This window comes from Gymnodraco acuticeps, unplaced genomic scaffold, assembly GCF_902827175.1.
Source record: "Gymnodraco acuticeps unplaced genomic scaffold, fGymAcu1.1, whole genome shotgun sequence".
In the NCBI taxonomy this organism is placed as follows: domain Eukaryota; kingdom Metazoa; phylum Chordata; class Actinopteri; order Perciformes; family Bathydraconidae; genus Gymnodraco; species Gymnodraco acuticeps.
Window position 1 is genome coordinate 1937015 of NW_022992187.1, and position 27170 is coordinate 1964184.

General features: G+C 41.1%; 1 protein-coding gene across 1 annotated transcript in view; it reads left to right on the forward strand.

The window, feature by feature from the left end:
• LOC117539135 (glutamate receptor ionotropic, kainate 5-like) overlaps positions 1–27170 on the forward strand; it is a 358516-nt gene that overhangs the window by 259374 nt on the left and 71972 nt on the right. Inside the window, exons 4-6 of the mRNA XM_034205164.1 lie at positions 11113–11277; positions 19919–20016; positions 25445–25610. Of these exons, the coding sequence (XP_034061055.1) occupies positions 11113–11277; positions 19919–20016; positions 25445–25610 (429 nt within the window). The remainder of the gene's footprint in view (positions 1–11112; positions 11278–19918; positions 20017–25444; positions 25611–27170) is intronic.

Sequence of the window (27170 nt, forward strand, 5' to 3'; positions counted from 1 at the left end):
ACCGTGTTTCATGGCGAGCATTGTGGCATTTGAAGAAATCTCAAAACTGTCACGTAGATGTCTTCACGGCTGGACTGTTAGCACACATGTGAAGTTTTAGCACTTTTTGACAATTTTCATAGGAGTTATAGCAATATTGTGTTTTATTGCAAGGGATGCATTGCCATGGCAACAGCTTTCCAGGAAGACTCACTAATGGCACATCGACATGTTGAGGGCTGGACCATTAACTGTCATCTGAAGTCTGGTGGTGTTTTGACCATTTTCATATCAGTTACGACAACATCGTGGTTTTTGGCGAGCGGCGCGTTTCCAACAGCCTATGGTGAGATCTCATATTTGGCGTAGAGCTGTTGAGGCATGGACCGGTGATATACAAGCGAAGTTTGGGGGACGATCGGACCGTGTCCATCGGAGTTACAGTGACATCGTGTTTTATGGTGAGGGATGCGTTGCCATAGTAACACTACATTACGTAACATCAGATTTGATGTAGAGCTGTACAGGGCCACAGTTTTAACCATCATGTGATGTTTGGTGGCGTTCTGAGCATGTCAGTTGGAGTTATGACATCATCACACAGGTGTTTGTGTTTGAGCTAATGACGTTATGAAACACCTGTGCTTGAGCCCAGAGATCAAAGGTTTCCATGGTGATGTGCAGTAATCAGTGACGGCCCGTCCACACAGTGGCGTGCGTTGTCGCTTGCCGGCGGGCATGTCTGAAGCTAGACCAACAACCAATCACCTGAATCTCCCACCCCTGACACACGAGCAGCGGTTTGATTGGCTAGAGCTTGTACTGGCATATGATTCGATTGGCTGACGCTTCCGTCGAAGCATCAAAAGTTGAACATTGCTCAACTTTTGCAGCGAGCACCGCGAGAAAAGCTACGCTTTGCTCCCACAATGCAGTTCGGCAAAGCGTGACGTCACCCCATTCAAAGTGAATGGGCAGAAGCGTTGAAGCTTCAACGCACGCCGCTGTGTGGACGGGCCGTGAGAGGAGAGCCTTTCCATTGATCTGGATGAGAGATAAACCTCTTACAGATGTAGCACTTCATTTCAGACGCCTACCCTTGTGGGTCCGTGATCTGCACGGGGCGGGCCCCTGCTGAAAAGGAAAACCTCCCACTGCAGGACTTGATACGCCCCCTTGATAAATACATTTAATTATAATGAAACCAGCTGCAATGGATCATGGATCCACCAGGGGGAGCAGTGATTAAAAAGCTGCCACAGTGGAACTTATGTGAAATAAAAAATAAACAGCTGATAGATCTACAGTAGAGGTATCTGATATACTGTAGCGGATATTTGTTAAGATCCATACAGTACATGTGAACGTTTTGTTGAAGAACCGTAGCGGATATCGGTGAAATTTCAACGCGTGAAGCATCTGAAGGACCCTGAGCGTCTGAAGTGTGCTTTTTGTGTACTTTCGGGTGAATAATGTGGCATTTTTAGCAGATTCACTAAAGGTGTGCAGCTGCCGCTGTGAGGAAAGAGCAGGCTGTATTTACAATTGGCCTTAATGGAGCCATGTTGAAAGTTGTTGTCACTTCATGCCCTCAAGAGGCATTTTGTTTAATATTTTTTCTTAATTTTTTTTAATTTTCCAACCTAGGAGAGGTTTTCCTACATGCTTCATGAAAAATGATGTCCCAGGAGTGTAGGGTTTTGGAATTATGGCAAGTTTAACAAAAAGATCAAGGTGAATTTTAAGCTGTGACATCAGACACTCTAGCCTTAACGAGCTGCGCAATACTCACTAATGTTACATCTGAAGAAAGCCTCTTTACCAAGCTCCAAGCTAAGTTAAATATCTCAAAAAGTGTAAAAGATATGACAAATCTGAAGAACAAGTTGTATAGCTGAAGGTCTTGTGATCATTTTAAAGTTGGAATGAAAAGTATAAATGTCGTAAACAAGAAAAGTCATAGCACACAGGTCCTGAAGGAGCTGAACATTTTAATATTTGAATGGTTTTTGTAGCTGAAAGTATGTGGAAGGAGTAGCATTTGGCGCACGGTTTAGTTAAAAGAGGATTTGAAGGTTCCTCCCATTGAGTTCCATGTTAAAAAAAAGAGTTTAAAAAGCTGAATATTTCAAAAAGTATAAAATATTTTGAAAAAGTTGTGCTGAAAAGTCTGAATATTTTGATATTTGAATGGTTTCTGTAGCTGAAAGTGGGCTGAAGTTATCGGACAGCAAAATATTGGTTGAAATAATAATAATAAGATATAAAGATTAGAAGAACTATAATAATAATGAAGAAGTTGTGCGTAGAAGAACAAGTAGTGACAGAATCTGCACACACTCAAGGTGAATGTGTAACCAGCACTTCACATGAGCAGAAATCCATTTTCAAAACAATAATGACTCAGCTGTAATTATCAATCACACGTCTAACAATCAGATTAACCGCTTTCACGCTGAGAAGCGACCCAGATGGAATCAGAGGCGGTGACAATAATTTAGAGCAACTTTATTTATTAATAGTTATTGTTGCTGTTCGCAGGCCGATGGTGATTAGTGTAGAGAAGCTTGTCCCAGAGCATCACACTAATTAAAGAGGACAGGTCCTATTTTGATAATATTCTTTATTTTTTTCATATTGCCTGTGCTGCAGCACCTCTTTTCACCCTCTGTCTGAAACCAGAGCCCAGTCTGCTCTGATTGGTTAGCTGGCCGGCTCTGTTCTGATGGTCAACTGCTTAGAGACGTCTCGCCCTTAGCATATGACGTACAATGTGCTGGAGTGCCAGCCAATAGAGCTTGAGTTACAAAAGTGATCTCACTATGTTCTGGAAGTAAACAACGGAGTGCAATGGAGGTGTTTCCGGCAGCGGGGGGGACGACTCCCTCTGGAGGTAACACAGGGATTTTAACCTTTGCAGACCATTTACATGCACAACAACCTATTAACACACCACAGGAAAGGGAAACCCCCAAAAGCAGAATAATCAAACATCTATACAGATATTATGTGATATAAGTTAAACTAAAGCATTAATGAAAATAGTAAATCAATGCACACATCCTGACAAACACAGGGAGGAGAGCAGCATATACAGGATTAAGGGGGGGGGGGTCTGTTTATCCTCTCTGCCTCAGGTGGGGTCTTGTTATCTCTCAGGAGATGTTTAACAGCCTTCACTAATATAGATATCTGGTTTTAATGAATACAAGTCTAAGTATCTTCTTCTAGATAATGTAAGTGCATCTGGATCAGGTCTTGACTTTGACTTCCTAAATTCAGACATGTCTAATGAATTCTGGCTGCCCATGGGTCACCTGTCCAACAGGTCGGAGAGCACGAGGCAGCCGAGGATCCATTATCCTCACAAGCTGTCCACACTGAAGGGTGGTGGATCAGTCATTAACACCGGCTGGATGACGCCTGTTCTGCTGACCCTTGCTACCTTCTGATTTTCTACGTTTTGGCTCGGTCAATCTATAGCTGTAAGAATGAGTTATCCATGGGCACAGGGAAAAATGAGTCCTACATAAGATAATGTTTCCACAACCATTTCAATTATCACTGCTTACCACTTTGGTTTATTTATTATTGGGGATGAAAGAATTACAGTATATCTATTATCAATTTGCTCAGCTGTCCTTAGTGCACTTGCAGTTGCTTTTTGCCTGGGATTGTAACTTGTAAGTTCTCAATATTTGTCTAGTATTTTAGTTTACTCTTCATTTGCAAAACATGCCACTTTAGTGACAACACTCTTGTCCATGTTTGTGATTTGTCTAAATTCCCCTTCCACTTCCTTATGAAGGAGCTGATGGCTGGATCACATTTGTTAGGGTTGGTTGAGCCAGATAACACAAAGACATCCATGGTCTGTGGAACTGGCTTCTTGGTACAGGCCTCAGGATTCAGCATGGTGGCTTGGTAAAGGTATTTTATAGGTAACATTTTTAATTATTTCCGGGAGGCAGTCAGCAGGTTCTTATGCAGAGCAGACTCATTTCAAAGGCAGAGTCCTTTAGTTGCCTTACCTGGACGTGTGTGTGTGTGTGTGTGTGTGCATGTGCGTGTGCATGTGCGTGTCCGTGTGTGAGTGTGTGGTTTTAGCGATACGAGAGGAGAACAAACTCATTAACAGTAAATCACAGCATCTGAAGTTGAACAGATAAGGTAAATCAAACACATCAGCAGCTGATGGATGGGAAGTGATTCCTCCTGGGGGGGGGGGGGGGTTGTCTTTCCAGGCAGAACGGTCCCCCCCCCTTTGTGTTAGCTCTGTTGGGGTTCTGGTTAGAACAAAATTCATATTATAATTCATATCAATAACACTGTTAATATACAGTAGTAGTCATATTTGAGAGGCATACAAATGTCTCATGTATCAGAGAAAATGTATAATTAATAAAAAACTGCCGAGTGTTGAGAGGAGGTCTATTCCATAGTTTGACCCTGAATGGACTAATAAGCCTCTCTTTGTTGCTCCTTAAAGGTGGGGTAGGTACGTTTGAGAAACCGGCTCGAGACACACTTTTTGTTATATTCCATGGAATGCTCTTAACATCCCGATAGCAATGAATATCTGAAGTGCTTTGACAACAAATCCATAAAAATGTTTAATCTGTGGAAGCCGTGGTACTGTAAAAAGCACGACCAATCATCTGAGCCGGCCCGGCTAAAGTAACTGGATGGCCTACCTGCCTGTCAGCCTTCCATCTGTGCACACACTTATCTCGTGCCCTCATTGGTCATGTGCGCGTTCGTGTGTGTTGGAGGAGGGGCTCTGTGAGAAAGTAGCAGATTTTCTGGTTGTGTATTTTCAAATTGTAGCGCACTCGAGCTGGTTTCTCCAAAATTACCTACCCCACCTTTAAGAACACAGACTGCCCCGGTGCAGCGACTGCACTGACGTACTGCTCATTGAATGAAGTTAAACATACGGTTGAGTTTCAGCTATTCCACCCTGTTGTACCAGCTACATTCAAACCTTCCTAAAGTCATTGGATGATCAGATTACATTCAACGTTATTGTCACTGCACAGAGTAGCCTACTGAGAGACTAAAGGCAGTTATCATTGAACCAGAAGTGCAAAGGAATGAGCAGTGTAATGTTTGGTATATTATAAGAAAATACATAGGACCTATATAATGTACATTATGAACAGTATATATGTGTACAGTATAAACACTATAGATAGTAGTGTACAAATGAAATATACTAAAGCTGGTATAATATAGACACTTTAGACCAGGGGTGGGGGACCTTTTTCCTCTCAAGGGCCATTTCAATGTTTTCAACATCCTCCGAGGGCCGTACAAATGATTGACCTCTGCTTAAAATTACAACAATCATAGCCCATTCATTTCACCTTTCTTTCAGGCTGTGCAAAGAAAAAGCAACCTCTTAATCCAGATATCTCACCATGACTCATGCATGCACGTGCACGGTTGTGGCATGACCACCAAAACAGAAAGATATGGACACAAGATGTGTGCAAATGTATTTAGTTTCCTATCCATGTGGACATGATTTAAGGGGGGGGGGGGACCTAACCTCCTCTAGGGGGGTCTGGGGGGCATGCTCCCCCGGGAAGATTTGTTTTTAAATGTTGAAGTTGAAAGCATCAATCTGGTGCACTTTGAGAGCAGCATTAGGAGATCTATGGATACATCTCTCAACATCCATATGAAACAGAACTGTAAGCAGATTTACTTTTTCTTTATAGATATTTTACAAATCACTCCCCTTTCAAACTGTATTCTTGTTTATTAATAACGACTTTTTTTTACTGTCATATAGTATTTTATACCTGTTTACTTTATTCTCTTATTTTTTTATAATAACTATAATGATCATATAAAGATGTGCCTTTACCTCACTGGTTGGAGAAAAAGCTTCTTATATTCGTTAGCATAGCTAGCTAACCAGATGCTAATAACAACAAAGTTATTGACTTTATGATCAGTATGACAGATGAGCAGATCACTGGGCTTACAACTAAAGACACAGCCAGGCATAAACTGCGGCATGTGTACGGCTCCTTATGGGTACTGCTTGGAAGTTCTGGAGCGACGTTCTGGTGCTCTCCGTCAGCACTGCACCCCTGTCAGACGAGACATGTACCACGTGATGACACGTTAGGCTCGTGTTGTGTTCAAGGACCCTGACCTTGGCCAGGAAAAACAGGCACTCGCTTTGTTTAATTTGTTTGCGGTCTAGATTTCTTGACGTATTATTTTAAGCAACACATTAAGTTGACGAAACACTCAACTCAAATGTAATAAAGTCAGATCCCCTGGTGTCTTAGATGGGGCAGTATCATAAAACTGTTGTACTCTTTCAAACACTGTAGTTTATTTATTAACCAGTTGTTCTGTATTCTCCTTGCAGGTGCAACTCTGTGGCTTGTATCCTGGATTATATGTTTAAGTCATCATGGATGTTTAAAGTTCATATTTGTCTAATATTAGTTTACTTTTCATTAATGAAGTATGACGCTGCGCTGTCAGTACACTTGTCCCTGTTTGTGATTGGTTCAATGTAGCTAACCCCGCCCCTTTCACGTGAACGCGTTCTCAGCTGGAGAGAGAAACCCTGGATTGATTTACCGAGTTGATAACCAGCGCCGTAGGACCGTTTAGCGAGATCGCATTTGTTAGGGTTAGTTAAGATAACTCAAGCATATCCAGGGTCTGTTGAACTGGCTTCGTGGTACATGGCACAGGTGGCTGCATAGCAGCGCTAATGTCAAAGACACAAACATTATACATTATATTTTTCTTTTACCAGGATGCAGTGACAAAAATATTTGGGAAGGCTTAGCCTTCCCTAGCCTACAGTACCCGCCGCCCCTGGGGGAAACGGTGGACCTAGTGTCCCGATCGGAGTGGGAATAATCATAATAATCATAATCTGTGCATTTTATCCATTAATTTCCCCAACATTGTGGTGAAAAACCCACACGTTTAATCCATGTTGGTGTACTACAACTACAAAAAGCATCGGTTTGTTTTCTCATCAGGAAATGCAGACCGGCTCAAACAAACGATGTTTAATCATCATTCTCACGATCATTTAATGTATCATATGTTCGCCGAATTGACATGAAAGCACTAATACATGTATTTTCATCCACTTGAGTTTATAACTACAAAAATAATCGATTTGTTTTTATATCACATCCTACGGGAGGAAATTCAGTAGCTCTCACTACCGATTTGTAATCCTAATTTAATCATCATCTTCACCACGATCATTTATGTTTATGTTCGCCGAATTGACATGAAAGCACTGACAAATATGAATATACTGTAGTCAACTTCATTAAAACGTTATTAACGTGCCTAAACTCAGTAATTCACCATTTCTACGCATGACAACACACTTTGTCCGTGTTTGGCTCTCTCGCCGCACAGTGAAGCGTTCCCGCATTGACGTCACTTCCGGCTTCCCCCAAAACTTCAAAATGAGTCGAAGGAATTTCCCCGCGATGTTCGAAATTATTGATATTTATCGGAACGGTATCGTACCTTCTTTTTTAAGCTGACGGTTCGAGATGACTAGTAGCCCAATATTTCATTGCGCAAACAGTTGTTGGGAGGCTGTCACAGGCTCTTTAAGGTCAGAGGATCAAGTGAACGTTTCCTGGCAAATCCTCCAAACTGACTGTGCCATTTGGTACGATAACACTTACTTCTGACATTGTATTGCATCACATCAGCTCCACTTGCAACATCAACAAGAACACATATGAAGACAAGATACAAGGGGACAGACATTACCATCACTGAAGAGGACATGCTGAAGACCCTCTAAAGTACATTTGTCCTGGGATTTAGCTCTGTATTTATTGTCGGACTTTATTAAGTCTTAGGATCCTGTATTTGATGGTTATAATTCATATTCACTGTTCAGGACATGGCTGTGGTCAGAGACAATGTTAATATGTCCTGATGGTAGGTTGATTCATAGAGTCTCTCAAAAGGTTGACCGATAATCTTGGAGCAGACTTTCAATTGGTGGAGCCTCCTCACCAGCAAGGCTATCGATTCAAAATGGACACTGATTTTTTGTAAAACACAATAAGACTTTTAAAAAAAGAGACATTGGATGACTCCAAGCTTTTGTGTCTTTGTTTTACCTGCAACATCCACATCCTTCAGGGAACAGTTTGAACACTACAATGTGTTCTTCAGTTGAACCAAATGTTAAGTTGTTAAGTCTTCTCCGCGATAAATCTATAGATCCTTCAAACCACTGACACAAACATGTATAAAGTACACGATGTGAGCACAGTGGTGTACTTTTTGCCTGTCAAAGGTCCCATGTCATGGCCATTTCTACTGATCATAATTCCATTGTTGAGGTCTACTAGAATAGATTTATACTGTGCAATTTTACAAACTCACATTGGTTTCTCAAACAGCATCTCTGTATAGTATGTGTATTCACTCTCTGTCCTAAACGCCTTGTTGGAGCTCCTGCCCCCCCCCCCCCCCCCCCCCTGTGAGCCCAGTGTGCTCTGAATGGTCAAGCGACGTGCAGCTGCTCGTGAGGAGCTGCTGTGAGGAGCTGCTGTGAGGAGCAGACAGGGCTTCCGTGTCGGCGAAACAAATACAGGAGAACAAGCTAAACTCATCCTGAGCACACAAACACTCACAGCCGAAGTAAAAACAATAAGTGTGGCTTGATATTGAGTAAGAAAAAGGTTTATAACGCTGTGAGAATGGGTCTGCGGAGAGCATTTCTCCGCGATCCCAACTTAGCATCCCGAGAAACGTTTACCCATTTAAACAGTCGTGGTAGATACCTTGTTTGTTTTAAACATCATAAATACACAAACAACAATGAATACTTACAGGTTGTGTACCCGAATCTCCCGCTGGTCCAAACAAAGTAGGAACAGCATCGTTCTTCAGTGCCCTACGCTGTACATATCCGGCATGCATCGCTGAAAGGTTTGGGAAGCTTTGTTACGTGAAAGGCTGGCAGAGGGTGCGGCCATAGCTCTGGGCGTGGCTACTGGGTATCCCTACGTAGCGATACCCAGGAAGAAAATGAGAAATCTCCAACGAGGCGTTTTGGGGAGGTCTTTTCTGTGTTAGAGTTTTACTCGCTACAGGGTGTACTTTGAGGGTTGTTGACTCTACAGACCGTTTACATGCATAAAAACCTTCATAACACACAAGGGGACGGGTAACAACCGGAAAAGCATGACATGGGACCTTTAAAGGACGTCGGCCACCAGAGGACTGCAGAACTGTGATTCCACATTCACACCTACAGCATGAAGTGATGTGTAGTCTCCGTTTGGTCTTGTCTCGTTGAATCTGTCACCCTCTCCATGGCCTCAGAGTCCAGACCTGGGTCAGAGTGAGAAGTGGGAAGCAACAAAGAAACGTGTTAGTCCATTTATTTCTCAAGTTAAACACTTCCTCCAGGAGTCAAATGAATTCAAGACTGCAGAGCTCCTTCTGCTTAGAGGAGGTTTGTCTTTGCGGTGAATTGACTCACTCTACAACTTCTTTACTTAAATACCAGATTATGTTTTAGTGAAGCTTATAGCTGAGAGTTGATAAGCTGTCAAGAGATTCAAAAAGACAGGAATCAACCTAGAGAACACGTTTATCACAAACTAAAACAACAAGTCCCAGATCATTCCTTTAATTGTATGATCTTAACACCTTTTTGACCTCCTTAATAAGGAACTCGAGAAACTCATTGTGGACTCATAGGACCTTGGTTAATTAAGTTAATTAAGTTCCAGGGAAAATATCTTACCAAATGTCAGGGGTCAGTACTTTGTAAAAGGTCAGGAACTCTGGGGTAAGGCTTGCAGCTTAGTTCTTGCTATACACAGAACAAAATGAACTTCAATTGTTTGTCCTTCTTTTATCTGCATCTGAGATGTTGGCTGGGTACCTTGAGATCATCTTGGCCATCAGTCATGTGGAATGTGAGCCTGGTCATAGTAGTCTAGTTCACTTTATTAGGTTAAAATAGGTTTTCAAGCAAGAAAATAACCATTTAAATTCTCAATTTGTGGTCAGTGTATCCCATTAACGCCTCTTTTGGATAGGTCTTGCAATATTGTTTGATGCATCAGAGCGCTGGCCAGGTGCTACGAAACTGGCCCGTCAGTAGTATTACCCGAAAACGGCATGTAAAAAATCCCTCACATTTCCATTCATCAGAAGGCCGCAGTACAAACCCAGACAACAATGGCCTGAAGGAACCTTTTACTTCCTAGTAAACTACTTCCTAGGACTGGGCTGAAATTAATTATTCTTATCAGATCTTCCTGGAGTGTTTTGTTCCATTCTGGGACAGAAAAGAGATCAAGTGTTGACCCTCTGTGGACTAACCCCACCCTCTCCTCACTTGCCAGCCTTGTTGACCTGTCTGTGTGTTTGTAGCACTGACCCACACAACCAGATACAGAGTAAACAGAGATGCTATCTGAACACTTATGAGGCTCCCGAGGTAGACATTTCCACTTCCAACATGCACTGACTGCACATGCAGATCATCAATATGTCATGTCATGTGGACCAATCAAAAACAAGCATTGTTCAACAGTCTTATCCACATAATACAGCATATGTTGCTGTAACAAAGCCGTTTCTGTAAGTGGACAATATGCTTTTTTACGCCCACATACAACCTCCTTGTTCGGGGTTATGATTTCCTTTGACTCTCATTTCATAATTCAGGTATACCAGGTCTTTATTATGAGAAAATGCAACATTTTTAAAAACATATTTTTTATATTGTCTTATTTATTTATTATTTCTACTGTTGTACCGTAATACTTAGTTTTGCGTTCTGAACTTTTGGATAATTAATTTAGTTTTTATTTTATTTATTTTCTTGCCTATTTTACCTCCTTGTACTCCATGATATATTTTAAATCATGAACATACAGTATGCTGCATGCATGCTAAAAGTTTTGAAGATTTGACGTGACTTGAATGTCTTGTTTCCTGTTTGACTTGTGTTGTGTGATATATATCGTTAAAGTACTTTGAGCTGCATCCGTATGAAATGTGCTTTTCAAATAATAGGAAATGTATCATTCTTATTAACTATTGATCTGAATTTTCTCAACAACTCCCTCTTCCTCTCTCTCCCTGCAGCGGCCATTTTGGACCATCAGTCGGCATGTGGTCGTGGTGAGCGCATGGCGTTGGGCCTGGCGAGGGAGAACATCAACAGTATGATGGACGTGTCCTCCAAAGCCAGGGTGGAGGTGGACATGTACGAGCTGCAGAAGGACTCCCAGTACGACACCACTGACACCAGTACGTCACTGTCTCACTCTTCTTTATTTTCTCCATCAACCTAATAGTCTGCAAGCTCATAGTCCTGTTATGAACCCGGAAATACCCAATTTCACTACCCCAAAGTTTTATGCTAGAAATGTATAGTAGGCTGTCCAGCACATAGAAACTGCTGGATGCTAACTCGCATATATCTGGCAATTAGTACAATGAGCATAAGTTGCACTAATAAGCATTAGTAATGACATTATAGCCTATGTGGACAAAAGTAAAAAAAATGGCTTGGCCGATTTGGAGAATTTTAGAGTGGTTTTGGGGGTTATTTAGGATGCTGAATCCATTTCCGATGTGTTTAGGATAAAAAATGGCCGTTATAACCGGAATGTGGCCATATTTGTACTCTGGTAGGGCTGATTCTGATATTTGTTGGTCAATTCCGAAGATTTAGGGGACTCTGGGTCATTTGGATTGGACAGATTGCCTATTTTTCGGAAAAATTGTCCACAGCAGCGGTAATAATTTCCATTTTGTGCTATCTATATCCAATGGTAGCAACACTACTCATGGTAGTCAAAATCAACCCACCGAGAGAAAAAATATGGCCACTTTCTGGTTAAAACGGCATCCTCAATAACACCAAAGCCATCTTTTAATATTATCTACATAAGCTTTAATTTCATTAATGATAATTAATGCAATTTATGCTAATAGTCCAAATTACCCAACATACGCAAGTAAGCACCCCACCCCCCCCCCCTGGCTGCAGCCCCTCTTCACTCTGACATTAAGGTAGACTTCTGGAAGCGCTCTGTGTGAGGAGGCAGACCTTTATTTAAAAAGGCGGTCAGAAGGTGCAGCTGTTGTTCCTTGCTCAGTGAACTTTAAATACCACACATTAATGCAGCCGCCAGCAGACAAACACACTTTACAGAGAACATCTGATAGTTAAATAGACAGACAGACAGACAGACAGACAGACAGACAGACAGACAGACAGACAGACAGACAGATGTCTGTGACTTTAGAATTTTTTTAATAATAAAATAAAGTAAAACTTTGCAAATTTCAAAGACAATATATACATATTCTCAGTTAAAAATAACTATATTAAGAGGATTATCTAAACATTATACAATATACAGAATACAACAATACTCTCTTACCCGGTATCACAGCAAGACGTGAAGATGTCACGATTTCGTCCCTTCAAACGTGACATTTACACAGTATTGTTAACATGACCCAACCAGTGGAGAAATACCCAGAAAAGCCCAGCAAATGCTCTACCACGATGGTTGGTTGTTATTGTCAATATTAATATAATAATTATTTATTTTGTAATAGTCACACTCAATTTCGCCGATTTTCTTGTTGCCCCAACTGGTCGACACCTATTTTAGCATAAACAAAGGCTACATTAATGTATTAAATCGATGTTAATCCATGTGTGCGGTTGTGGAGTTAACGGACGTGACGTTGTGCGATTGCGTTGCCAGGATACAGCTTGGGTTCATGTTAATTTACAAACTCTTCAACTAGAACCCTAGTTATATTTAAAAACATTTTAGAAGGCCTCACGAAATACTTTAATGTAAATTACAATTAAAATGTGAAGGAATGTGTGTAAAGCAAAATATATTTGTCATAAACAATACCGGAAACAGACATACAGTAGGCAAGATCCTCAGCTCGGATCTTGCCTACGTCTGTTTACGTCAGCTTGGTGATTGGATGTTTTAGCCGCAATGCACTTTGGGATATGGTGTTTATGCGATGTCAAATCCGAATAAAAAAAATTATAATAATAAATAAAAATTAATTATAATAATACTTTATTCCGAGTGTGATTGCTTTTCTCTTTGAAAGTCATCACATAACGGCATTGTAATACACGGTTCGGCTGCATTCAATATGACACATTTGCCGTAGTTCTTTATTGATATAGAGCCCTGATGAGAAGACTTCTAGACAAATAGGAAGAACTGCCGCCGAAACTGAATACATGACGTGAATCATAAATATATCAGCAATTAAACAACATCTTCAATTTCTCTTCACGTATTCACCTTGCAGTATCAACACTAATTCGGCTGACTTTTATATTTGATCCAATTGGTAGATAGGCTATATTTACGCCATAACGGTGCACACATATATACACATATGTGTATACAATATGATGTCAAATCGGCGGCGGACCCACAGCACTATCAGAAACGTTGCTATCAGAAACAATGCCCGACTTTTTTGGACGTAATATGGTCGGTGTTTACATTAGCATCGCTAACACTCAGAGCTAACCTGTAGTGCACAGAGCATGTGTGTGAAGAAGGAAATAAAAAGGAACTCACCTTGTGGTATAACCGGCAAGAGAGAAAGCCTTTGAGCTCCATACTGTTTCAGAGATAATCCTTGATCTAATAATCCTTGCGTTTAATCACCGCAGCATTTAGACAGTATCTGCCAGGTCCCGCATGAGCCGCTAAGGCTCCGCCCCCTCTTATTTTATTTTATTTTCAGTAAAAAAAAAAGAAGCTTTTTTAAAAAAATTTAATTTAGCCTTTATTTATACAGGTGGAAATCTAATTGAGACACAGGGTCTCATTCTCAAGAGAGACCTGTTTATACCCAGAATCAGCACTTTTGTAACAGGAAGAGAAATAGAGGGATATGAGGCTAGAATGGGGCATCTGTTTGGTGTTTTGATCAAAACACTTCATAGACATGTTTTTTATATTTTTGTATATATCTGAGAGCTATGCTATTGCCTAAAAATAGCATGATAGGTGACCTTTAACCTGTTAAGCCCGAGAGACCCCGGTACCGGGGCCCTCCCGCAACATCTTGCAGGAAACAGTGTCTGAGGGCATCTTAACATTTAATAAACTATGAATGTTTTATATCCATGTAACGGGAAGAAACTCATCTAACTGATCATTTTCATTTTTTTTTCAAAAAAAACCCCACAATGCTAACGCTGAGCCTCTGAATTAGCAACAAGCGAAAAATGCTAACAGATTACTGCACCGAAACTCACTCGTAAAACCTTATTATTTATCCTTTCTGCACATCCAACACATCGATTTGCATCGTGAGATGACACAGAATCAATAGGTACATACATTATCACTCTGTCACTCACTCTCGCGACTTTATAAACAAAAACATGTGGCGCTAGGTGGCTAAAAAAGCTAACATGGCTTACCTTTGTCGTTGTCTGGTCAAAAGTGGTCTTCAATGGCATTCAAACGATAAAAACGCTGCTGAAGTTAATCCATAGGTTAATCCAATGTGTCTGTCCCTTTGAAAAGATTTCTGATAATCCATGAGCAATAAACCTGCTTTTCCGTTTCCGGATGTCAGAGCGAGAGATAGGTTCACTCTGATGCAAACCTGCATGCACAAAGCCCCCACCTTTTTTTTACCATGTGTGTGTGGGGAAATTCCCCTTAGATTCCATTGGTTCTAGCGGTTATAAAGAGATTTAAATCGACCAAGGGGGGCCAGAGATATGGAAAATCCACCCAAATGACCCCAGAAGTGGTTTTATTTAGCTAAATCCCTCTAAAAAGGTCAGATTTAACTTGTTTTGCATCAATTTTGATACAGGGTACTTATTATATGTTGTACTTTGGATTCCTAAAGCTTTTAGTCTACCTTACCATCATCCAAGGGTAGTTTTCACTATAAGTAAAAAATAAATTTTGGACGGACACTATAATTTACAGTTTTTTACTATGTTCAATCTGAATTTTCTTTAAAATAAAAAACATCTATATTGATTCTGACTTTTCTACATCCAACTCACAGGTTTATCATTACTTTGAGAAAAAGATTATTAATTTAACCATTTTAGAAGGGAAGATATGGTCATTTGTTCTGGGAATGTCATTTTCTAACCTGAGACCTGAAAAACAGGCTCAGGGCTTAACAGGTTAAGAGAAGTGAGATGCAGCCTGGGTGTGGTGACCGGAGAGCTCTGAGAACAGACCTGAGGGCAGCTGAGAGGGTTATTGATTATCATCTGACAGCAGAGCAAAGAGACTCTTCCCCACGGAGAGGGAGTTAGTGTTTTTGTCAGAGCAAACACACACACACACACACACACACACACACACTGTATATTCAGAAATCTGTGTACATTTGGATTAGTTTATTTGTGTTCCTTTCAGAAATACTGTAAAAATGACATTATATACTGCCCCCTTCAACAAAACATTAGTGCACTTCCACAAATAGGCAATGCTACAGTAATCACTTTGTAGTTAGCTAATCATCTATACTGAATGATTGGAATGTTACTTTACATTTACAGCACACAGGATTCTGGGTGCTCTGGGTCTCAGCCTGATGGATGCAGCATTAGGCATAATCTGTTTCTATTATTATTTAGAAATCAATCCAATGCTCTCCATAAACAAACACAAATATCACAGTCAATAGCGCTATAATCAATAATAAAAAAAAAAGTATACCAACAATGTAAACACCTAATAGTTATATTTTTAAATTCTCGCTTTAACCTGATTGAAAATGTAAAAATGTGTCCAATAATCTAATAACTTGGCCAATAATGTAATAAAATGTCCTGATATTGTAATGCATTTTTACCATAAATGAAACTGAATATAAAACAGTGGTTCTCAAACTGTTTTGGTCAGACCCCTTTCAAACTAGTTAACACATGTTTGTCTGATAACAACAAACCACTGGCCATCTGTAGTAAATGACCCCCACTGTGCCCCCCCTGCTCAGCAGCAGACACACAGACATAGTCTGGCTGAACAAAGCTGAGCATACAGCTGCTAAAGAGACAGATGTTTGCCTTAGGAGGCGGAGACCAAAAACAGAGCAAAGAGGAGAGGCAATGTTTGACTTGTTCTGTGTCTAAAATGTTCATACTTATGTACTTACATGAGCTATTTAAGTGAATTATTAAGTCACAATGCAAAGTGTGACAAAATGCACTATGAGTACCAAAAAGTTGAGTGTGGAACACTTGACACTTCTAGCACTCAATGATAGCTAACTTTGCTACTTATAATACAATACAGCTTTATTTATAAAGCACTTTAAAACCTGCAGACTAAAGTGCTTAAGTGTACTTAAGTGGTGTTTAGAGTCGGCGAGGTCCTGATAATTTATTCCGGTAAATTACTCTGACCTACTAATTGACCTTTCCGAAGTTATTGAGTCTATGTAAGGTTGCTGCTTGGCTCAGATCCACCAACGTCAGCAAGATCTCACCTCTATAACTCCCCGAAGAACCTAGGTTCAATTAACTGCTGTTTCAATTCAGACAACTCTTTTTTAATCTGTTTAAGGGATCCCGAAGGATTTTGATATCAGTAAATGGAGTGTGGTCCTACCTAAGTGTGAGTGTGGCAGGGTGCAGTCTTACCTTTGAAGCAGGAGAGGAGTGCACAGGTTGTCTTTTAAGTTATCCAAGTCCAACAGGTGGGATCAGTTTATTTGAAGAAAAATAGGTCCAAACTAATACAGGGTTTTTACCTTCTCTCTTTACAACATTATAATCATACTAAAAAAATGGTGCTGTGATCATGTTCTAATATGAAACTTGAATTCACAGTCTTACCTTTATTACCAAAATCTTTAATTTCAACTGCCCAATTCAGTTGTGACATTTTAAAATCTCCCGATAGAATTTAGAGGTATTTCCTCATAAAAAGACCGGTGACAATAAAAAGCGCATTCAACTTTTCATTCACCAAATCAATTCACATCAGTTTCATACCTTTTTTCCGACACAGACGGCGGGTATAACATTCAAAAACCCATTCCTATCCGCCAAGGTTTCGGAGGAAGATTCCTCACAGGTCGCGGATTATAATATTCATACACTTTTTCCGACACAGACGGCGGATAAACATTCAAAAACCCATTCCTATCCGCCAATATTTCGGAGGAAGATTCCTCACAGGTCGCGGGTTATAATATTCACAAACACATCTCTCATCAAATCATTCCACTCAGCCAACAACCAAGAAATTCGAGAGATATTTACCACGTGTGAGAGGACCTTACAGAGAGCTATTAACCCAGCTCTGAAGCACAAAGCCTACCGGGAGAGAGTCTACCAGGGGAAACCCCCCTCTCTCTCGCGCTCTCTCAAAAAACCAGTCTCTTTATGCTCAAAAAACCGGAACGAAACCCCAAAAAAACAAACTCCTCCTCTACACCCAATTTGTGGAAAACTGGGCATGGCTTCTACTGTACAGGGCTGAACATGACCCGACATGTTCCATAGCTTATGGCATAAGACACACCTTCCCATGTTAGTGTAAAAAGGACATGACCACTTTTTGAGGCCTCTAATGTGTTTCTCCTTAAGCCTGGAGCCCCCCTCCCTGTGAACTGCTGCCAGAGGAGAGGGAGAAAACGGCCTACTCTCTTATCAGAGACACCCATAAATCATAGACCTTACACACTCAACCTAAACAAACCACTTTGTTTTGTTTATACTGTAACTATAGAAAAACCTAAAATATGAAGCATTTTCATTGTGGGTTATACAAGAATATAATTGATTATATTTGATTATAACTAACTTTCGTTTTAAGTATTAAAGAATACTATGAAAACTCACAACAGTGGCAAGGTCCATAGGGACTGGAAGGTCACCAGTTCAAGTCCCGAAAAGAGCAAGTGCTACCGAGGTGTCCCTGAGCAAGGCACCGTTCCCCACACTGCTCCCCGGGCGCCGTACATAATGGCAGCACCAGAGTTCCCGTTAGCCGGTAATTACCGGACTACGACCAGTAAAATATGCTGAAGACATAATCGAAATCTCTCTGGTCAAAGTGTCCGTTCAAAATAATTTCCATTTAGCGCAATACCACATCAGTTGCGCAACTTGCGCCACTTATGTGACAGACAAGAAGAGTATGTGACGGACAAGAATAGTCAATTATAATGTCTAACACTTAATGTGGAGAAAGAGATGTCCTGTATGGGTTGATTGTGCGTTGATCTGTTGGTAATGCCTCGGGGTTCCGGTGGGCATGTAAACAAATGCATAATGCTGCGCTATACTTTGTGGCCTCACCCAGTTGCATAGCGACACTTATTGTTTAGGTGTCTTTTAATACGCAGGTAGTCATATCATTAGCTAGAACTAGCTGGATCTGATCAATATGGACATAAACGCGAGTGAAGTCTAATCTGACAGGAGAGAGAGATCAGCTGCTGCTGACGAGTCGACACGCAGCTCTGTATGATCACATGCAGCGGTGAGCGGACAAAACACACACTTCAGGTTAGAATATCACACGTAGCTATTTTAATTACCTCTCAAACTACCGTAACTAGTTATAGATATGTTTAGTTTCACTTTCGGGTCACTCGTTACTGGATCCGCGAGCTGCATGATACTGACGGGCTGTCAGGAGAGGGAGAGCGCTCCGTTTATTATTCCTGTGTTATTGTAAATTACTTAACACTTTTGAATAATGTAGTTCATCTACCATAATTAGTTTGTTTAATATCGAATCATATCAATTTGTTTTAAAGCTCAATAAATAACAAAGAAGACCTTTGACCGGCACTTGTCTAATTTTGTCCGGAAGATTTAAACTTTAACGGACATGTTGACCGGCGAAAAAATATTCTAACGGGAACTCTGGGCAGCACACTGCTCCTAACACTAGGATGGGTCAAATGCAGAATGTAGATCTTCCCTCAGTGTGACTATTAAGGGTATATAAATAAAATAAAGAATAATAATTGTAAGGGAAACTTCTGCAGCAATGGAGAGTCAGGACTCAGAGAGACACGAGGAGAGTTGGAGCTTTGATGTCAAACACTGGTAGTTTATTACAAGTCAACGGCCGGAGAATTCATATCACAAGTCACAGCAGCAAAAGGTTCTGACTGCACGGGTGGGTTGTCATGTCAAATCTGATCAGCCTCGCATCTTGGTAGACCTTTTAACTAGTTTACAGAGAGTCAAATCCACATATTGGGGATGGGCGTAAACATCTGCAGACACAGGAGATGTCTCTCTCATCTGTGGAGCTTAGCGTAAAACTCCCTATGTCCGCTAGGTCAAGCCATACAACTTATAGTATCAACATATGACTGCATTATCACATTCCTTACGGAAGATAAGGAGCAGGGCTGATCGTAAATGTCAACACACAGAAAATGTTAAATATCTTAGGAGTAAGAATTATTCTTTGACACTTAGGAAGAGAGAAGAAATATTCTCTAACAATAATAATGTAATTTGCAGCTATGAACAGCACAGCACCATACAAATTCAACCCAAACATGATTGTTTCACTAACCACCACACTAGATTTGAGAAGAAGCCAATGTTAATTTAATTAGCTGAGCAGTCTGTAAATATTTGCTACCACACATTTGCAACAGCGCTACATGGTTGAAATTCAGACACTGCCTGAGTGTTGACAGTGTATGACATGCAGTGTACTCAAGAGAGTATACACATTGAGACACAGCACTACGGTCATCAAAGGGAAACAGAAAGTCCATGAAGGATTGTTGCTCTGTGACTGTTTAGTTTGGAAATAAACAACTATAGCTATAATGTATCCAGTTGTTTCTACTGCCCCCACATGGCAAAACATGTTCTTGCTACTAACCTTTGTTTTCTCCATGTCTTTGCTGTTTTCTCTCGTAGTGTGTCAGATCTTACCAAAGGGCGTGGTTTCAGTGATTGGTCCCGCCGCTAGCCCCGCCTCCGGATCCACCATCAGTCACATCTGTGGGGAGAAGGAGGTGAGAAACATGCTTCTGCTTGGAATTAAAATATGCTCTGTATCAGAGTGAAGTCCAGTTGAGAAAACTAGTAATAAGTGTGGGATCTGCTGTAATCATTAAGCAGCAGATCACTCAGGACATTTCACCTCATTCATCATTTTTCTATTTATCAATCAACTTAAATACAGACAGTCGGCCTAAGATCTTTGCCCTGTGGAGTTTAAATTGAAACAGCTGTTAAACTGTCAGTGTGAAAAAACTCTTAGTAGCTACCTCAGATGACATATTGTGTTTGTCTCTCACCACCAGGGGCGGTGCCAGGGGGGTGCTGAAGCACGCCCCAGGATTGCCAAAAGCACCCCCTAAGCACCCCCAAGAAATATGTATTTTTTTCCCGAAAATTATTATTATTATTTTTATTAAATTAGAAAGATTATTGATTATATCAATGCAAATGTGAAACAAACACATTTTTTACCAAAAACATAAAGCCAACACAGGTGATATGATTAGGCCAATGGCCAGCACCCATTCGATTTTTGACCTACCCATAGGCTAAATTACTTTGTGACACTTGAGTGACTTCCTGTTAGCTAAGAGCGCCAAATTATTTGCTAACAGCAAAGTGAAACATTTATCGTTTTTTAGTCCTTAAACGTCCACGTGTGGACACTCAATCAAAACCAACTGAAAGCGAGAGGGATTCTGCACATAATAGGCCTCGTGAGTACAAGTAGCTTACTTCTGGGTCTCTGTGTTTCATTCAAGCTCTGCTCTGTGTGTGTGTGGCACGAGCCATTTTGTGTGCGTGCGCGAGCGAGAGAGAGAGAGAGCTCGCGCACCGGTGGGTATCTACTGGAGATCATTGTGGTTAGCATCTGGTACTAGCTAGCCAAGCTAACGGATATAAGGAGCTTTTTCAACAACAAGGTGGAGGGAGAACTCTCTCCTGTCAGACTGAGAGTCTCAGGTAACCTCAGCTCAGGTGAAGTAAAGGACTCTCTGTGTTTAGATAGTTAACTTTAGTCTAGTTATCTCAGTGGGTCTCAAACGGTTTGTTTTAAAAGGGGAGTGATTTGTAAAATATCTATAAAGAAATAGAACATCTGTTTACAGTTCTGTTTCATATGGGTGTTGAGAGATGTATCCATAGATCTCTTAATGTTGCTCTCAAAGTGCACCAGATTGATGCTTTTAACTTCAATATTTGAAACATGCCCCCGGACCCCACTAGAGGAGGTGAGGTCCCTCCTAGAGGAGGTGAGGTCCACCCCCCACTTGTAAAGACAGCACTTTACCCCTGCTTACACCTATATGCAGTGAGCTGATTACTGAGCCTTCATTGTAATAGTCGCGGGTGCACTGTGTGTGTGTGGGGAGTGTTGCAGTAGAACATTCAACTTTAGCGCTGGTGCATTAATGGGAAACCCTTAATGTTGAGCACCCTCTATGAAACGTCAAGCTACCCCACAGCACCCCCTAGAGAAAATCTCTGGCGCCGCCACTGTTCACCACACAAATATCATTCAAATATAAACGTATTGTTATATTGTACAGCTGACAGCTCAGCTGTCTGTATTTATCCGGATGGTTTTTGAGGATTTTACAGCGAAAGAGGAATTTCTGACACTGCTTCCACTCAAAACAACAAGAGGTGTGGACGTGTATAATTCTATTAAGAATTATTTCATAAATAAAGGCGTGCAAATGGAGAAGCTTGTATCTATAACAACTGATGGAGCCCCGGCTATGAGAGGTCGCCACAACGGTTTTATCGCAAATTGTAAGTCAGATCCATATTTCCCTCGTTTCTTGAGTTACCATTGCATCATTCACCAAGAAGCACTTTGTGCCAAAGTTATGGACTTCAATCACTTCAAAAATAATAAACTTTATCCGAGCGAAGGCAAAACAACACAGGAGCTTCAAAGTTTTTCTTGAGGAACTGTCAGCTGAATATGGAGATGTCCTTCTCCATGCTGAGGTCAGGTGGTTGAGTAGAGGGAAAATCCTACAGCGCTTCCTCTCCTTGCTGAATGAGGTAAAGCTCTTCATGGAAGAGAGAGGGGAGGACACCTCCATCTTATCTGATGCTGGTTGGGTACTTGACCTGGCCTTTTTGACTGATCTGACAGGAAAATTAAACCAGCTTAACCTCCAGCTACAAGGCAATGGCAAAACAGTATGTGACATGATTAGTGCTGTAAAGGCCTTTAAAGCAAATCTGTGTCTATATCTCCAGCAAGTAAAGGGAAAGAAATTGCATAATTTCCCCTCTGTTCAAAAAGTACTGCAGGAGAATAAAGCTGCTGCTGGCTTTCTTGACTTATCAAAATACTGTGACTGCTTAACTAAGCTTTGAGGACAGGTTTCTTGACTTTAAGCAGCTTGAGCCCTGTGCAAGTTTCCTTGCTAACCCATTCAACATCGTGGATGTTACTGACATGTCTGAGCAACTGGCCAGCCTTTTCAGTCTCAGTGCTTCAGAGTTGGAGCTGGAGATAATCAATCTCCAGAATCACATTCGGCTGAAAACACATCAGCTGGACGAAGATTTCTGGAAGCTATTGGACCCAGAGAAATTCAAAAACATTCAAACTGCTGCACTGAAACGGTCCTGCTTATTTGGGTCAACATATCACTGTGAATCAGCATTCTCTGATATGAACTTTATCAAATCCAAATTGAGGACAAGACTTACTGATGAACACCTCAATGACTCAATCAGAGTGAATTTGTCAGGATACACTCCCCAGTACAGTGCTCTGGTGGATGCTATGCAGTGCCAGGTGTCACATTAGCTGAGTCAGGAGAAAGATAACAATGCAGTGACAGACTGAATGTTTGAAGACATATGTTTGCTTGATGCAAGTTGAGAAAAGCACAAGCCATATTCCCCTTTTACATGTGAAACTAATTTGTGAAATGCTTGAAATAATTTAAACTATAGAGCTAGAAATGTTATTATTACAATTAGGAACTTTGCACTCTTATCTGTAAAACTGTTTACTGTAGTTATTGATGTTAAAGCAGAACTCAGTATTGCATGGTGATTATTTGTCTTTTTTTCTCTTCATGAGAAAGTCAAGTTTATTCATGTTAATGTTAATGTTTCTGCTCTTGAGTCACGAATGTGATATGTGCACTGAAATCTATATAAAATAACATGAGTAGCTCTTGGCCACTTTCTTTTTTCAAAAGTAGCTCCCGGTTAGAAAAAGGTTGTAGACCCCTGGTCTAGAGAATCTGAACAGCTCCTATCATGGCTTGAACAGTCCGCTGGCATCACAGGCTCTGCTCTTGCATGGTTCAGGTCCTACCTGACAGACCGCAGTTTTTCAGTGCAGCTTGGTGCCTTCTCCTCTGCAAAGGCCCCTCTTACTTGTGGGGTTCCCCAAGGCTCTATCCTGGGCCCCATCCTATTTTTATTGTATATACTGCCCCTAGGTTTAATCCTCACAAAACGTAACATTCCCTTCCACTGCTATGCTGACGATGTTCAGATGTATCTGCCTCTCAAAGGAAATGACAAACACTCACTACAGCAGTTGATGGATTGCCTGACAGAAATGAAGTCCTGGCTGAGCAGAAATGTTCTTAACCTTAACGAGAGCAAGACTGAGGTCATCTTTTTTGGACCCCAACCTCCAGCCTCTTCTGTTAACATTCTGGGTCCTCTTAAAACAAACATCCTCCCCTCTGTCATGAATCTTGGAGTGACCTTTACTAACACTTTTAAATTCGACAAGCAGGTCAGCAGCGTAGTGAAATCCTGCTTTTTTAAATTAAGAGTATTGGCCAAAACCAAGTCTTTTTTATCTTTTAAAGACCTGGAGAGGGTTATCAACGCCTTTGTGATCTCGAGACTCGATTATTGCAACGCTCTATACGTAGGTATGGACCAGGCCTCAATTAAACGCCTGCAGCTAGTGCAGAACGCAGCGGCACGTCTCCTCACCGGCCACAAAAAGCGTGACCACATCACCCCAATTCTGGCCTCACTACACTGGCTTCCAATTCTGTTCCGAATTGATTTTAAAATCCTTTTATTTGTTTTTAAAGCACTAAATGGGCTGGCTCCGGCCTATATAGCTGAACTCCTCCAGCGCTACACCCCAGCCAGAGCGTTAAGGTCTGCTGACCAGCTGCCTTCGCGGCGGCTGGCCCTAGGCTCTGGAACACTCTGCCCCTCCATGTGAGGTCGGCCCAGACCCTAGGGGTTTTTAAATCTAAACTAAAAACTCACTTCTTCACCCTGGCCTTCTAATCAGAGCAGAGCACGACTCATGACACTTCCCTGTGTTTGATTTTTATATTTGATGTTGTAATTTATTGTCTTCTGTTTACATCGGTAGGAATGTGTTATTTATTATCTGCATGTGCAGCACTTTGGCTCGACCGAAAATCGTTTTTAAATGTGCTATAGAAATAAAATTTGATTTGATTTGATGGCTGCCACTGAGGTACTTCCAGGTCATTTCACTCCGTTAAAAGCCATCACAGATCCAACTGGTGGAAAATGTAAACCATTGAAACTTGTTTCAACACAATTCACCATACGGATGTTATGAGTGGAAAACACCTTCACTACGTCATCATGGGGATTTTCTCTGGACAGATGACCTGGATAGGAACCAGAATGGATCCCTCACAGACCAGGGGGGGGGGGGGGGGTTATAAGTGGCTGGATCTGTACAGATGAGTGCAATTCCACATACAGTAATAGTATAAGGTTAAAGGTTTATGAAAAAGCTTAAAGCTTGCAGTGACCCTGTAAACTTTTTTCTTTAGTTCCACCATGAGACCAAAATAGTTCTCTTGAAAACAAGAATCTGATAAACTGCTCAAATTATTGTGAGCCAGAGGATTAATCATTTCACTTAGAAATTCCCTGAGCTTCTATTTTCCATTTAAAGCATGTTGGAATTGTTACATATTAATTATATATTTCTAAAACAGAATCCAATACTCCCTTTGATATGAATCTTTCATCTGAGTGGAGGTGAACAGAACTCTGTGATAACAGAATGGAACACTTTTCTAAGATCTCTGATGATCTGAGCTCTGCTCTCTTTTCAGATATTCTTTTTGAAAGCTGAACAAAGACTTGATTATCAGCGACAGTGTCAACGTCTGATTAAAGCTTTGATTCCTGTTATCTGAACTCTCTGTAAAGCCTGTAAGGTTTGATGTTGATAAAAAAAACACATTTGTTCACTTGATGTCATCACCTCATCATTTCCCCGTTCTCATTTTCAAAGTTTCCTCCCATTTCATGTCCTTCTCTTTGATTTTGTTCCCTTTCTTTGACTTTTCTTCCCATTTCATTATTTTCCCTCACAATCCATCATTTGGATCTCACATGAAGATTATCCAAAGAAAACCCTCAAGCTGACAACGTTTGTTTACGTAATAATTCCTCTTCCTCCCCCTCCAAACTTTTTAGATCCCTCACGTAAAGATCGGTCCGGAGGAAAACCCAAAGCTGCCGTACCTTCGCTTCGCCTCTGTGACTCTGTACCCAAGTAACGAGGACCTGAGCCTGGCCATCGGGTCCATGCTGCGCTCCTTCGGATACCCCACCACCAGCCTTGTGTGTGCCAAGGCAGAGTGTGAGTCTGTCTATGAAGTGTGTGTTAATGTCTCTGTGTGAGTGTGTGTGTGTGTGTCAGGGACCAGGCAGTAAGGTACAGATGTAGCACCTAATTTCAGACAATTTGAAATGCGAGGGCCGTGGCCGGCACGGGGTCTGCCCTCGCTCAAAGGAAAACCTCCAGCTTGACTTGAGACCGGCGGCCCCCTTGATAAATAAATGTAATTATAATGAAGCCAGCTGCAATGGATCATTGATCCACCAGGGGGTGCAGTGGGGTTCCACACTGGAGCTCATGTGAAATAAACTCTGATACAGTACGGTAGATTTATGTCTGGTACTACTGTATAGCGGATCTTTGTTAAGATCCATATGTCGCGGATAGGATCATACTCTGTGCTAAATAAGAGACATGTAATCATTTACAAAACATCACCATGTTTTTATTTAACAAAATAATGTTGTTTAGTCCACAACTACTGTACAAAAAACATCAGGAAGCCCGCCGGCTCCAAAAACGAACGGGAGGAAATGCTCTCGATTTGTAATCCTAATTTAATCATCATCTTCACCACGATCATTTATGTTTATGTTCGCCGAATTGACATGAAATCACTGACAAATATGAATATACTGTAGTCAACTTCATTACAACGTTATTAACATGCCTAAACTCAGTAATTCACTAAAACATTTTATATTTTAATGGAGCCTCGTCGGCAGATCAGGGTCCCGACGCGTAGCGGAGGGATCTTGATCAGCATGAAGGGTGTTATTTGACCAAGTTATTTTGACCAAGTTGCCGCACATTATCCCGCTTATTACATGGCCACATTCTCAACAAAGTAACGACATGACTCCCAATATTAATTGAAATGCTTTTATGGATTTAGAAAATGTTTTTATTGATTTCAAAAATAGTTGTATGCAGGGGCGTCGCCTGGACCTGAAAACATTCGGGGCTAAGCCCACAGTGGCGGCCGCCGCGGCGCTACAGTAGAATTTTCTACTGCAACACTCCCCACACGCACACACAGTAAACCCGCGACTGTTACAATGAAGGCTCGATAATCAGCTCACGGCATATAGGCAGGGGTAAAGTATTATTTTTTATGAGTGGGGGGCGGACCTCACCTCCTCTAGGGGGGACCTCACCTCCTCTAGGAGGGTCCGGGGGGATGCTCCCCCGGGAAGATTTTTTTTAAATATTGAAGTTGAAAGCATCAATCTGGTGCACTTTGAGAGCAAAATTAAGAGATCTATGGAAACATCTCTCAACACCCAGATGAAACAGAACTGTAAACAGATTTTCTTTTTCTTTATGGATATTTTACAAATCACTCCCCTTTTAAACTCTATTCTTGTTTTACTGCCATATAGACTATAAAGATCATATGAAGGTGTGCCGCAGAAATAATCTTTTGAATAATTTGTGACCAAACCGTTTGAGACCCACTGAGATAACGGCACATTCACACCAGCCTTTTATAGTATACAGTGTGCAACTCGATTTTGACAGGAAAGCAACTGGAGACTTGAATTGTGTGAGTATCATTCTGTTTTTAGACTTCTCTGTTTC